General features: G+C 27.3%; 1 protein-coding gene across 1 annotated transcript; it reads left to right on the forward strand.

The window, feature by feature from the left end:
* The first annotated feature begins 456 nt into the window (after positions 1-456).
* On the forward strand, positions 457-13,650 carry LOC141333394 (synapsin-3-like). Its single transcript, XM_073838376.1, has 4 exons — positions 457-525; positions 7,042-7,467; positions 10,538-10,595; positions 13,525-13,650. The coding sequence occupies exons 2-4, from the start codon at positions 7,061-7,063 to the stop codon at positions 13,648-13,650; spliced, it is 591 nt and encodes a 196-aa protein (XP_073694477.1). The 5' UTR covers positions 457-525; positions 7,042-7,060.
* The last annotated feature ends 665 nt before the right edge of the window (positions 13,651-14,315 follow it).

A 14,315-nucleotide genomic window follows, 5' to 3' on the forward strand; every position in this document is an offset into this window, starting at 1 on the left:
TTTTTTGCACCCTCAGATTGCAGATTTTCAAATAGTTGTATCTCAGCCATGTATAAATCTCAGTTTTGTTTTGTTTTTTATTTATTTTGTGGTTCAGGGTCACATTTCATTTCACTGATTATTCACTGATTTACAGTATGTGCGAAATCTGATGCAACACTGTGCTTTGATAGTCCACAATAAGAGGAATAGACACTGAAATACAACAATGAAACAGTCAAGGATAAACATATGGTACTGTAATGAGCCACAGACGGGTGTCGGCTTATTTATCAATGGTATTTCACTAATCTAATCGATATAGCTTTGCATCTCTTCCACTGGTGCAGATCCCTAGCAGCGCATCCATCACAGCTCTGCGCTTGCGCATGTGAGCGCCTCTCATTAAATATTCATGAGGAGCGATCGTTCGCCCAATCGGATGCGAGTGAATTAATGCGGCGAGTCCCGCACGTTCCCGTCATGCACCGTGAGCGCGAGCGCTGCTGCTGGAGTCGGTGTGGCACGAGCGCAGACGTTACAGAGGTAAATAAAGCAAATCTGCTGTTATTTCTATTACGTATTTAATTTGCTTATTGCATTTCCTCGTTTGTTAGCACTGAGTGTTATTATGTATTTTAATAAACACCCCGAATATTGTGTTTTTCTTCTCCCGGGTGGATATTTAGAGATGCTCTGAGGTAAAATAACACATTTGAGTGACGGATAATTATGAAAACGCCATTATATGTGTGTACACAGATATTAGCGGTGCTGTGATTGTTATAACGGATATTGATATTGCTGTCGGTGAGGGAATCCCTTCACATATCGATTTATTCTTCCTCAAGCCTCACAGCCGCCCTTATTCACTTCTGCTTCGTTTAATCCTCGTTAATTATTGATTGTGAAAATATCTGAGCACTTGTAAGTCTTGCGTCCGGCGGTCAGTTGTGAATAAACGAGCGTTTATTCTCTGAGAGAAGCCGTTAGATGTCGCGTCCCACTGCGCATGCGCTCGTTTCTCATTTGATTCATGTGTTTGGACTGAGCTGTCAATCAGCCGCGACGCGTCCGTCAAAATCAGCGCTGCTGTCCCGGTGACGTCATCGCGTCACACTCCAGCTGGTTGGCATGTTCTAGTTAGTGTAGTTAGCTGTGGGTGGGTGTTATTGTTGTTGTGTGCTGGAGCTGTACACTGACATTCCCCATACTGTGTTCTCTTGACATTGGTATTTTTCTTTTGTTTCTATGCTGATTTTATTGTTAGCATGGGGTTTAACCTACAGACCATCAAAGATAATTTATTGATGATAATGATTTTGGATAAAAGTCAGCCGTAATGGGCCCCTCTTCTCTGTAGCTCATTCCTCATATATATCATATTATTATTAATATAAATTAATATATATATGAAAAAAAAAAATTTCTAATCTTTAAATAGCAATTATGATAAATGTTTATTTTTATATAGTGCTTTTTAATTTTTTTAAGCTTATTTCTTCTACTTAAATATTTATTTATTTGTTTTAACTTTATTCGTCTGACATTTTCTCTTTTCTTTAGATAGAAAAAAATCTTTTTCTAATCTTTAAATAGCAATAATTATAAATGTTTATTTTTAATTCAGTACTTTTTATGTTTTTTTTAAGCTAATTTATTTTCTCAGTTTTTTTAGAGACTCTCCAAAAATTATTTATTAATTTATTTAAACTTTTGTTTTCTTTTTTGGAGAACCTCCACAAATTATTTATTTAGTTTAACTTAAATTTAATTCAAATTTTATTCTTCTGACATTTTCTCTTTTCTTTGAATAAAACAAACATAATTTTCTAATCTTTAAATAGCAATAATGATAAATGTTTATTTTTATATAGTGCTTTTTATATTTTTTTTTCTGGAACTAATTTCTTTGGGGTTTTCTCAGTTTTTTTGGAGAACCTCTACAAATTATTTATTTATTTATTTATTTCAACTTAAATTCAATTAAAATTTTCTCTTTTTTTGGAAAAAGAATCTGTATTTAATCTTTTCTAATCTTTAAATAACAATAATGCTAAATGTTTATTTTAATATAGTGCTTATGTTTTTTAAGCACAAGTCTTTTTTTTTTTCTTTTTTTTTTCTTTTTTGGAAAACCATTTATTATAACTTTAATTTTATTCAAATTTTATTCCTTTGACATTTTCTATTTTCTTTGCATAAAAAAAGAATCTGGAATTTATATTTTCTAATCTTTAAATAGTAATAATGATAAATGTTTATTTTTATGTAGTGCTTTTTATTTTTTCTTTAAGCTCATTTATATGGGGTTTCTCCCCTTTTTTTGGAGAACTTCCACAAATTATTTATTTATTTAGTCATTAATTCATTAATTTATTTGACATTTAATTGAATTAAAATGTTATTCCTCTGTAATTATTAATCTGGAATTAATATTTTCTAATCTTTAAATAGTAATAATGACAAATGTTTATTTTTATTTTGTGCTTTTTAATGTTTTTTAAGCTCATTTATTTGTGTTTTTCTTCTTTTTTTTGGGAGAACCTCTTTATTTATTTAGTCATTTATTTATTTATTTGACCTTTAATTTAATAAAAAAAATTATTCCTCTGACATTTTCTCTTTCCTTTGAATAAAAAATAATCTTTAATTAATCTTTTCAAATTATTAAATAGCAATAATGCTAAATGTTTATTTTATATATAGTGCTTTTTTGTATGTTTTTATTTTTTTTATTTTTTTAAAGCTTATTTCTTTAGGGTTTCCTCGGTTTTTATTTAGTTTTAACTCAGTTTTAACTGATCTTTTTTTCTTTTACATAGTGTTTTTTTTTTCAAAACTGATTCCTTTGTTTTTCTCTCTTTTTTTGGAAAATTTTATTAAGAAAGATTTTTAAATTTGTTTTTTATTAAACTCATTAAGTTATTACATTTTTAATAACATTAATGTTAAATGTTTACAAAGAGTTTCTATAGTTTTTCAAAGCTCATGGACACTTTATTGTGTTTATTAAGATATGCAGAAGTATTTGAAGAAGCGTGCAACAGAACCAAAGTAAAATAAATAAATAATGCAAAATAAGCAATAAATAAGAAGGTTTTCATGTTCCAGAAAGGACAATCAAAGTCTTGCTGATGTGATATCTGAGTGCGAGTGTGTTGATGAGGATCACTCATGATGGTTTCCTCACGCTCGTGTCGTTCGTAACCCGCGTGTTGGAGAATCTGAGCTCAGAAAGGCGCTGAAAGCGTTCCGCTGTGAGTCTGTATGTGGAGTCCTGCAGCGTGTTCAGTATTTTTAGCTGGTCTTTGTAATGACAGCAGCATTAATACACACACGCTCGCCTCCAAAGCGCCTGACGGGGATGAGACAGAGCTTCTGCAGCTGTAATGTGCTGCGATACGCCTCATCCGCTCACAGCATGAGTGTGAGAGTCAGTGTGTGTGTGTGTGTGTGTGTGTGTGTGTGAGCTGGTGAAAACTCTACAGCTCAACTCAAAACTTTCACAGTAATCCAGTGTTTACCTGCGTTGGATTTCAGGAGGGGATTCTGGGATTGCCGGAGACACGTGATGTGTGTGTGTGTCTGCGGTGGGCTGCACACCGCTGTGTGTGCCATCTGCTGTGTGTGTGTGTGTGTGAGTGTGTGTGAGAGAGAGAGAGAGAGAGAGAGAGAGAGAGAGAGAGAGAGAGAGAGTGTTTGTGTGTATGGAAATTATTTACAATCTGACAAAATGTATGATAATTAAATAATTAATTATCAAATCTAACAAAATGTATGGAAATTAATAAAATCTGACAAAAAGTTATGAAAATGTATTAATAAAATCTGACAAAAAGTTATGAAAATGTATTAATAAAATCTGATAAAAAGTTATGAAAATGTATTAATAAAATCTGACAAAAAGTTATGAAAATGTATTAATAAAATCTGACAAAATGTGTGGAAATTAATTAATAAACAAAATCTGACAAAATATATGGAAATTAATAAATAAATTAATTAATTAATTAAAATCTGACACAATATGCTGAAATTAATCAAATGTGACCAAAATATATGGAATTTAATTAATTAATAAAATATGACAAAATATGTTGAATTTAATAAAATCTTACAAAAGTTAAGAAAATTAATTAATAAAATCTGACAAAATATGATTAATTAATAAAATCTGACAAAATATATGGAAAAAATTATTTAATAAAATGTGACAAAAAGGTATGAAAATGTATTAATAAAATCTGACAAAATATGTGGAAATTAATTAATTAATAAAATGTCACAAATATATGGAAATTAATTAATTAATCAAACCTGACAAAATATATTGAAAATAATTATTTATGAAAATTAATTAATAAAATATGATAAAATATATGGACATTGAATAATTAATAAAATCTGACAAACAATTATGAAAATTAATTAATAAAATCTGACAAAAATATGTGGAAATTAATTAATTAATAAAATCTGACAAAATATATGGAAATTGATTCATTATTAAACTCAAACTCAAACTGTATGAAAATTTAATGATTAACAAAATGTGACGTGAAACGTTATGAAAATTAATTAATATCTTTATTTAATTTAGTTTATTTTCTGCAAAAATTCAGTTTTATTCTGTAACTATTCTATTCTGTATTTTATTGAATTCATTCTTTATATTCTATTTCATTATTATATAAAATCTAAGATAAATTCTTATTGTTTAATTTCTTTCCAAGAATTTTAGTAATTTAATTCATTTAGAATTTTTTAAACGTTGAATCTTCATTAACATGCTAAAATTATCATGAACTAAGATTAATAAATGCTGTAGTATTGTTCATTCTAAGTTCATGTTAACTAATGAACCTTACTGTAAAATGTTACTGATCATTGTATATTTGAGATATTTTCTTTTCTGCATCTATTTGAATTTCTCTTCAATTCCATTGTTGATTTTATGTTGTGTTGTGCAGACTGTTCAGTGTTAGCTCATTAGCTGCTGATGCTCCATCATCTGATCAGTGAGAGGTCATGTGATCAAGCGGAAGCGGTTGCTAGGCGACTGCTGTGTTAATGACACTGCTGCTGCTTAATTAAGATCTGCAGATCTTCTAGAAGTGAGCGCGCTCTCGCATGGCTTATGTAAGACTGAGAGTTTGGTTGTGTTGATCAGTGAAGTGGACGAGTTTCATTAGAGTCTGCTGTGGATCCCTGCGGTCAAACGTTCTTTATTCTAATGACTCATTAAGACAAAACATTACTGCTCTCTTTTTACTTCACCAACTTCAACTTTTACTGAACAACACAATTCAGTCTCTGGAAAACCTGGATATGTGAGAGAATATTGGATTACTAGAGCTGGAAAAGAAATTCTTCATATCTGACAAAAAAGTTATGGATATTAATTTATAAAATATGAATAAATGTGTGGAAATAATTAATAAATTCTGACAAAAAAGTTATAGAAATTAAATAATTAAAATCTGACAAAATGTATAAAAAAAATCAAATCTGACAAAAAAAAAGTTATGGAAATTAATTAAAATCTGACAAAAAAAAAATTATGGAAATTGAATTAATTTAAATCTGACAAAAGTTATGGAAATTAATCAAATCTGACCAAAAGAGTTACAGAAATGCATTCAAATCTGACGAAAAGTTATAGAACTTAATTAATTTATAAAATATGAAAATGTGTGGAAATTAATTCATTGACAAAATTTGACTAAATTAATGGAAATTAATAAAATCTGACAAAACGTTATGGATATTAATTTATGAAACATGTTTGGAAATAAATTAATTGATCAAATCTGACTAAATGTGTGGAAATTATTCAAATCTGACAAAAAAAAAGTTACGAAAATGAATCAGATTTGACAAAAATATTATGGAAATTAAATTAATTAAATTCTGACAAAAGTTATGGAAATTAAATTAATTGAATTCTGACAAAATGTGTGGAAAGTATTTAAATCTGACAAAAAGTTTTAGAAATGAATTAATTGAAATCTGACAAAATGTGTGGAAATTAATAAAATCTGACAAAAAAGTTACGCAAATTCAAATAATTAAAATCTGACAAAATGTATGGAAATTAAATACATAAAATCTGACAAAATGTGTGGAAATTATTCAGATCTGACAAAAAAAGTTATGGAAATTAATCAGATTTGACAAAAAAAGTTATGGCAATTAAATTAATTAAATTCTGACAAAAGTTATGGAAATTAAATAATTAAAATCTGACCAAATGTGTGGAAATTTATCAAATCTGACCAAAAAGTTATGACAATTAATTTATTAAAATCTGACAAAATGTATAAAAAATAATTAATTAACAAAATCTGACAAAAAGTTATAGAAATTAATTAATTAAAATCTGACAAAATGTGTGGAAATTATTCAAATCTGACAAAAAAGTTATGACAATTAATTTATTAAAATCTGACAAAATGAATAAAAAATAATTAATTAACAAAATCTGACAAAAAGTTATAGAAATTAATTAATTAAAATCTGACAAAATGTGTGGAAATTATTCAAATCTGACAAAAAAAGTTTTAGAAATGAATGAATTGAAATCTGACAAAATGTGTGGAAATTAATAAAATCTGACAAAAAAGTTACGCAAATTCAAATAAATAAAATCTGACAAAATGTGTGGAAATTATTCAGATCTGACAAAAAAAGTTATGGAAATTAATCAGATTTGACAAAAAAAAGTTATGGCAATTAAATTAATTAAATTCTGACAAAAGTTATGGAAATTAAATAATTAAAATCTGACAAAATGTGTGGAAATTAATCAAATCTGACAAAAAAGTTATGACAATTAATTTATTAAAATCTGACAAAATGTATAAAAAATAATATATTAACAAAATCTGACAAAAAATTTATTGAAATTAATTAATAAAATCTGCCAAAAATCTTAACAAAATCTAATTAATAAAAAATGCATTAAAAAGTCACAGAATTAACAATAATATCTGAAACAGCCCTGAAAATGAATGAAAATAAAGTATGAACGTCACTGAGGTTAACTTGTGTGTGTTTCAGGTAAATCAACGGCGTCATCATGAATTACCTGCGCAGGCGTCTGTCGGACAGCAGTTTTGTAGCCAACCTGCCCAACGGCTACATGATGGACCTGCAGCGTCCGTCCAGCTCCACCAGCTCTCCAGCGTCTCCGGCTACAGAGCGCCGCCCGCCTCCAGCGGCCCCGCAGAGCCAGCAGACCACAAACCAGACCCCGGCCCCTGCTCCGGCCCCGGCCCCGGCCCCAGCCCCAGCCCCGTCTGCCGGCCCCGGGGGTTTCCTCAGCTCCTTCTCCAGCGTGGTGAAGACGGCTCAGATCGCCAGCGCCGTTCAGGCCAAAGCCTCCGCCGCACACGCAGATGCCGCCGCTGCTGCCGCTCCGCCTGCTAAACCCACCGTACGCAAACCCAAAATCCTGCTGGTCATCGATGAGCCGCACACAGACTGGTGAGAGACACCAAACACAACACTCACAGATCACTCAACACATATTTACACTAGTAACAGTGGCATTTGATCTAAACTATAACATCACAGTATTTTTAGAGCTGCTTTTAGGAAGTTATTCATCTACAGCAGGGCCTCAAGATGTTTAAATCACCATTAGATTCTAATTTACCCCTCGACAACTGCTTTTTTTATTTAAGAATTGAATTCTTAAAAATGCTGGATAATAAAAAATTCATAAAGTTTCATAAAAAAGTCATAAACATTAATAAAATAAAATAAATGTATGAAAATAAAAAAAATATGTAAAAGTCATGAAAATTAATCAAATCTAAAAAAAAAATATGAAAATTGATAAAAATCATGAAAATGAATCAAATCTAAAAACAAAATAACGAAAATTTATAAAAGTCATGAAGATAAATAAAAACAAAAAATTAATGAAAATTAATACAATTTTAAAAAATAACGAAAATCTATGAAAGTCATGAAAGTAATTCAATCTGAAAAATAATGAAAATGTATAAAAGTCGTAAAAAATTAATAAAATCAGAAAAATGTATGAAAATGAATGAAATATGAAAAATAATGAAAATCTATAAAAGTCATAAAAATGAATAGTCTGAAAAATTCATGAAATTGAATAAATTATGAAAAATAATAAAAATCAATAAAATCTAAATTCTAATAAGATCTAATAATCTAATAAAATCTAAAAAAAAAAAAGGAAATTGCTCAAATGAATATACAGTGCATTTTTTGACTTAAAACTGCTGAGAAATTGCCATTTGTATGTTTTAAATCATTTTTCAACCAAATAATTTTTTAATTCTTCATTTTTAAATCAAGCAAGTGCAAAAATCATATAAATGTATTATTAAACCCTGAAAAACATTACATTAATAATAAATTCATAATTTTATTGTAAATGAATATATTTTTGTGAGCTGAAGCAGTGACAGTGTTTGTCCACTAGAGGGAGTGAGAGTCCATCAGAGCACCAGCAGCATTGATGGACATCACAATCATCCAATCAGATCCACACTGAGAGTTCATGTGAGAATGAGCCGGAATATTCCCTCATTTAGAGCCGCAGTGAGTCAGGCGCCTGTGAAACACATCGCCGCTGTCTGTGGAGCGACAGTCTCGACCAGCGGAAAACAGACCGAGACAATTGAACCACGTCTCACACACAGAATAGTCCTGAAGAATAGCTCTCTCTCAATGCGTCATTATGGAGACGTCACACACACATGAGGAGAACAGATGCTGTCTGTCTGTCTGTCTGTGTGTCTGTCTGTCTGCGCATCCGTCTGTCTGTCAGCTCCTCTGTGCATTCCTGAGCGCAGCCAGAGGGTCTCTGGGAGACGACGGGCCCCTGACGGACAGGGCCTCTTTCCCAGCGCTGCTGCTCGGTGTGAGGATACAATCGCTCCACACAGACCGGCTCCGCTTCTGTCCGTCCTTCTGTCTGTCAGCACACACACACACACACACACACACATACACTCTCTCTCTCTCTCACCTCAGTCCATCTGCACTCACGACGCCTCGATCGCCCGCTCTCACACCAAACAGCATCAGCACTTTGACTTTGTAGATTTAACAAGCTGTTTCCATCTAAGTTTGATTCGGTTTTATTTGATAACACACTGAAGATGATGCTACAATAAATAATAATAGCAAAATAAATGTAAAATAATTTAATAATAATTTAGAAATACAATTTGATAAATAATAGTAACAATTTATTTAATAAACATAGTAAAAATAATTAATATAAAATAATAAACCTAAAATAAATGCTATTTTATGAATAGAATATACTAACAAAATAAATAATAAAATCATTTATAAATAAATAAAAATAATGAATTTATATATATATATATATATATATATATATATATATATATATATATATATATATATATATATATATATTTATAATTATGTTTATTATTTATTTTATTACTTATAAATCATAAAATAAAAAATAGCGTGCATGATAATAATAATAATAATAACAATAAATAATAATAATAGAAATTCATGAAAATGAATAAAATCTGAAAACATCATGGAAATATGTAAAATAATGAAAATTAATAATCTGAGAAAGTCATGGAAATAATAAAATATGTAAAAATCATGAAAATAAAATCTGAAAAATTAATGAAATTGAATAACATCTGAAGAAATTATGAAAATCTATAAAAGTCATTAAAATAATAAAATATGTAAAAGTCATGAAAAATTTAAATATGATAATCTCATAATCTCTGAAAGTCATGAAAATCAATACAATCTGAGAAAGAAATCTCAGAAAAAGTCAGGAAAAGTAATACAATGTAATAAGATCTAATAATGTAATAAAATCTAACAAAAACAAGTAAAACATAAATAAATAAATAAATAAATAAATAAATAAAATAAAAATGTTGAAATAAAATATAATAAATAAAAGTAGCAATTAATATAATACACATAATCAAAATTGTTAATATAAAATAATAAATCTAAAATAACTTCTATTTTATGAATATAATATAATAACAATATTGTAATAACAAAATAAATAATAAAATATATAATTTATAAATAAAGTATAATAATTATAATGCATTTATTTATGTATTTATTTTAAAAATGATTGTTCTATATTTTAGTACTACAATATGATTATTCAATTAAGAAAATCTGTGATTTTTAAATAAATTAAACAATAATAAATGTATTATAAAACAAATGAAATTATAAAATAAATTATTAAATAAAAACTAGTATACATATAATAATAATAATACATATAAAATAATAAAAATAAAATAATAAATCAATCATTTATGAAAGGGTTAAGTGTAATGCTGCAGTGTTTTCAATGAGTGTGTGCTGTGAGCTGATGGATGTGAAAATGAAACGTTGAGAATGAATGTGAGAGAATAACACACTAGTGTACTACTCCTGCTATATACTGCAGTCTCTCTGCATGTCAGAAAATCTGGAGATGATCCGGTCGTGTCTGGGATGCTGTGTGTGTGAGTAACGAGATTCCTGTGCTGTTTTTCAGGGTGAAGTACTTCAGAGGAAGGAAGCTAAATGGAGATTATGAGATCCGCGTCGAGCAGGTGAGTGAGTGTGTGTTTGTGTGTGTTTGTGTGTTTCCCGTCCTGCGTCTAGACGGCCACCGCTCCAGCGCCGATAGCATCTACAACTCTACATCTGTCAACCATTGTGTGTGTGTGCGTGTGTGTGTGTGTGTGTGTGTGTGTGTGTGTGTGTGTGTGTGTGTGTGTGTGTGTGTGTGTGTGTGTGTGTGTGTGTGTTTCCTGAACACTGTTGCTGCTGTGGTTTAGGTAACTGTGCTTCTCTTCAGAGGAATAAACACACACACACACACACACACACACACACACACACACACACACACACACACACACACACACACACACACACACATCATCATCATCATGCTGCTTTAACACATCTATCTATCTATCTATCTATCTATCTATCTATCTATCTATCTATCTATCTATCTATCTATCTATCTATCTATCTATCATTTTATAAGTACTTTATAATTATTTAATTGGACTTTTTTATGTTTTTATGTTAGTGCATTAGTGTAGTTATATTTATTAATTATATAGTATTACTTTATGATTATTTAATTGGACTTCTTAAAGTATTTATTTATTATTATTTATTTATTGTTATTTGTTTATATTTATTTATTTTAATAGTACTTCATGATTATTTAATTGGACTCTCTAAAGTTTTTATTTATTTATTTTAGTTTAATAATTCGTTTATATGTATTATTTATTTAGTATTACTTTATGATTATTTAATTGGACTTCTTAGTTTTTACCTTATTTATTTATTTCAGGTAAATAATTAACCTAAATGTATTGTTTATATAATATTACTTTGTGATTTTTTTTATTGGACTTCTTAAAGTATTTATTTATTTATTTATTTATTTATTTATTTATTTATTTATTATTTATTATCATCATTTTTTAATTAATTAATGTTTATTATTTATTTAATTGGACTTTTTTATGTTTTTATTTTAGTGCATTAGTGTATTTATATTTATTAATTATATAGTATTACTTTATGATTATTTAATTGGACTTCTTAAAGTATTTATTTATTATTATTTAGTTCAATGAATTAACATTTATTATTTTTTATTTGTTTATATTTATTTATTTTAATAGTACTTCATGATTATTTAATTGGACTCTCTAAAGTTTTTATTTATTTATTTTAGTTTAATAATTCGTTTATATGTATTATTTATTTAGTATTACTTTATGATTATTTAATTGGACTTCTTAGTTTTTACCTTATTTATTTATTTCAGGTAAATAATTAACCTAAATGTATTGTTTATATAATATTACTTTGTGATTTTTTTTATTGGACTTCTTAAAGTATTTATTTATTTATTTATTATTTTTATTATCATTTTTTTAATTAATTAATGTTTATTATTTATTTATTTGTTTATTTTTCTTATTTATTTAGTATTACTTAATTTAGGATTATTTAATTGGACTTCTTGAAGTATTTATTTATTTGTTATTATTTATTTTATTTTATTATTTTAATTTAGTATTTATTTATATTTATTGTTTATTTTATCAGTACTTTATGATTATTTAATTAAACTTATTAAAGTTTCTATTCAATTATTTATTTTAGTTCATTAATTTGTTTATCTTTATTATTTATTTAGTATTTCTTTATGATTATTTAATTGGACTTCTTAGTTTTTACTTTATTTATTTATTTCAGGTAATTAATTAACTTAAATGTATTGTTTATATAATATTACTTTGATTTTTTTTTTTTAAATTGGACTTCTTAAAGTAGTTATTTATTTATTATATTTATTATCCTTTATTTTAATTAATTAATGTTTATTATTTTTTTTGTTTATATTTATTATTTATTTCATTAGTACTTTATGATTATTTAATTGGACTCTAAAGTTTTTATTTATTTTTGTTCATTAATTTGTTTATAGTTATTATTTATTTAGTATTACTTAATGATTATTTAATTGGACTTCTTAAAGTATTTATTTATTTATTATTATTTAGTATTTATTTATGTTTATTGTTTATTTTATTAGTACTTTATGATTATTTAATTAAACTTATTAAAGTTTTTATTCAGTTATTTATTTTAGTTTATTAATTAATTTAAATGTATTATTTATATAGTATTACTCTGTGATTATTTAATTGGACTTCTTAAAGTATTAATTAATTTGTTATTTTTTGTATTATCATTTTATTTTAATTAATTAATATTTATTATTTATTTATTTGTTTATATTTGTTATTTATTTTATTACTACTTAATGATTATTTAATTGGACTCTCTAAAGTTTTTATTTATTTATTTTTGTTCATTAATTTGTTTATATTTATTATTTATTTAGTATTACTTTATGCTTATTTAATTTGACTTTTTAAAGTTTTATTTTGGTACTTAATTAATTTTAATGTATTATTTGTATAGTAATACTTTATGATCATTTAATTTGACTTCTTAAAGTATTTATTTATTCTTTATTTTAATTCATTTATATTTCTTATTTATTTTATTTTTACTTTATGATTATTTAATTAGTTTAAAAATCGTATTTATTTATATAATATTCAGTAAAATATTTGACTTATTGACATGGATTTTTTCATGTCTGTATTCAGTGGCAGAAGTGGCTGTTGTGATGGAAATATTGCAGTGTATAGTGTTGATTCTGCTGCTGGTTTAGTGTTTGTCAGTGTTTGCCATGTCATATAACGACTCATTTAGTGCTCAGCAGGAAGCAGCCAAATCACACACACTCAGCCTACTGCACACTACACACTAGGTACTGCGTGTTCTCAAGAGTACATAAAGCAGCATGCAGGAAAAAACAAGACAGATATACAGCTGAACTTCAGCCTCGGTCGACCCTCATCTGTATGCAGTGGATCAGAGCTGATCTCCAGATGAGGTTTGTTATCTGAGGCTCTTAATAACACTCCGCAGACCCGCACGCCTCACAACAGACTCTTTGTGCTCCACCGCTGGCTGTGCCGCTTGTGTTCTTGCGTCAGCGCTCCGGTAGCGTGTTTACAGTCTTGTGAGGTCCTGCTGTTTGTCCCGATGTTCTGATGGAAACATCTGCGGCCCACCTGAGCCTCATCTGCTGCTGGACGCTCCACGTGTTTGTCCTTCTGTCCGTCACGCGTGTCCTCTTGACCTCAGAGCACCTCAAACTAAAAATATAAAGCAGAAAAACGCTTTACATCTTTTTACATTTTTGCTTTTATATTATTATTATTTTTCTTTTTTTTTTATTATGTATTTATTTATGCATTAATTAGTTCAGAATTTTTATGAATTTATATGTATTATTTATTATGTTATGATACAGTTTGTATACAGTTTGTATTCATATTTAACATTATTTTTAATTTTAGTTAACATTTTATTGTTTTTGTTCATTTAAAAAAACTGTTTTTTATTAATATTATATTAAATATATATTTTTAAATTTTATGTTTTATTTAAGGGTTTGTTAATTTTTTTAAATGCCTGTATAGCTTTTATTATTATTATTATTATTATTATTATTATTATTATTATTATTATTATTTTAAATGAGTCTTTTTTAATGTTCAGGATTTTTTATTTTTTGACTTTTTTATTTGCTTGTATATTAATTTTTTTTTTCATATTTATTTTTTGATTATTTATTTATTTATGCATTAATTAGTCCAGAATTTTTATGAATTTATATGTATTATTTATTATGTTATGAATTTATTGCTATTATT

Source organism: Garra rufa, chromosome 4 (genome assembly GCF_049309525.1).
Source record: "Garra rufa chromosome 4, GarRuf1.0, whole genome shotgun sequence".
Taxonomy (NCBI): domain Eukaryota; kingdom Metazoa; phylum Chordata; class Actinopteri; order Cypriniformes; family Cyprinidae; genus Garra; species Garra rufa.

Coding starts and splice junctions, on each gene's coding strand:
- LOC141333394 (XM_073838376.1), top strand. CDS start 7,061: ATGAATTACCTGCGCAGGCGTCTGTCGGACAGCAGTTTTGTAGCCAAC. Junction 7,468..10,537: donor GATGAGCCGCACACAGACTG/GTGAGAGACACC, acceptor GCTGTTTTTCAG/GGTGAAGTACTTCAGAGGAA. Junction 10,596..13,524: donor ATGAGATCCGCGTCGAGCAG/GTGAGTGAGTGT, acceptor AACACTCCGCAG/ACCCGCACGCCTCACAACAG.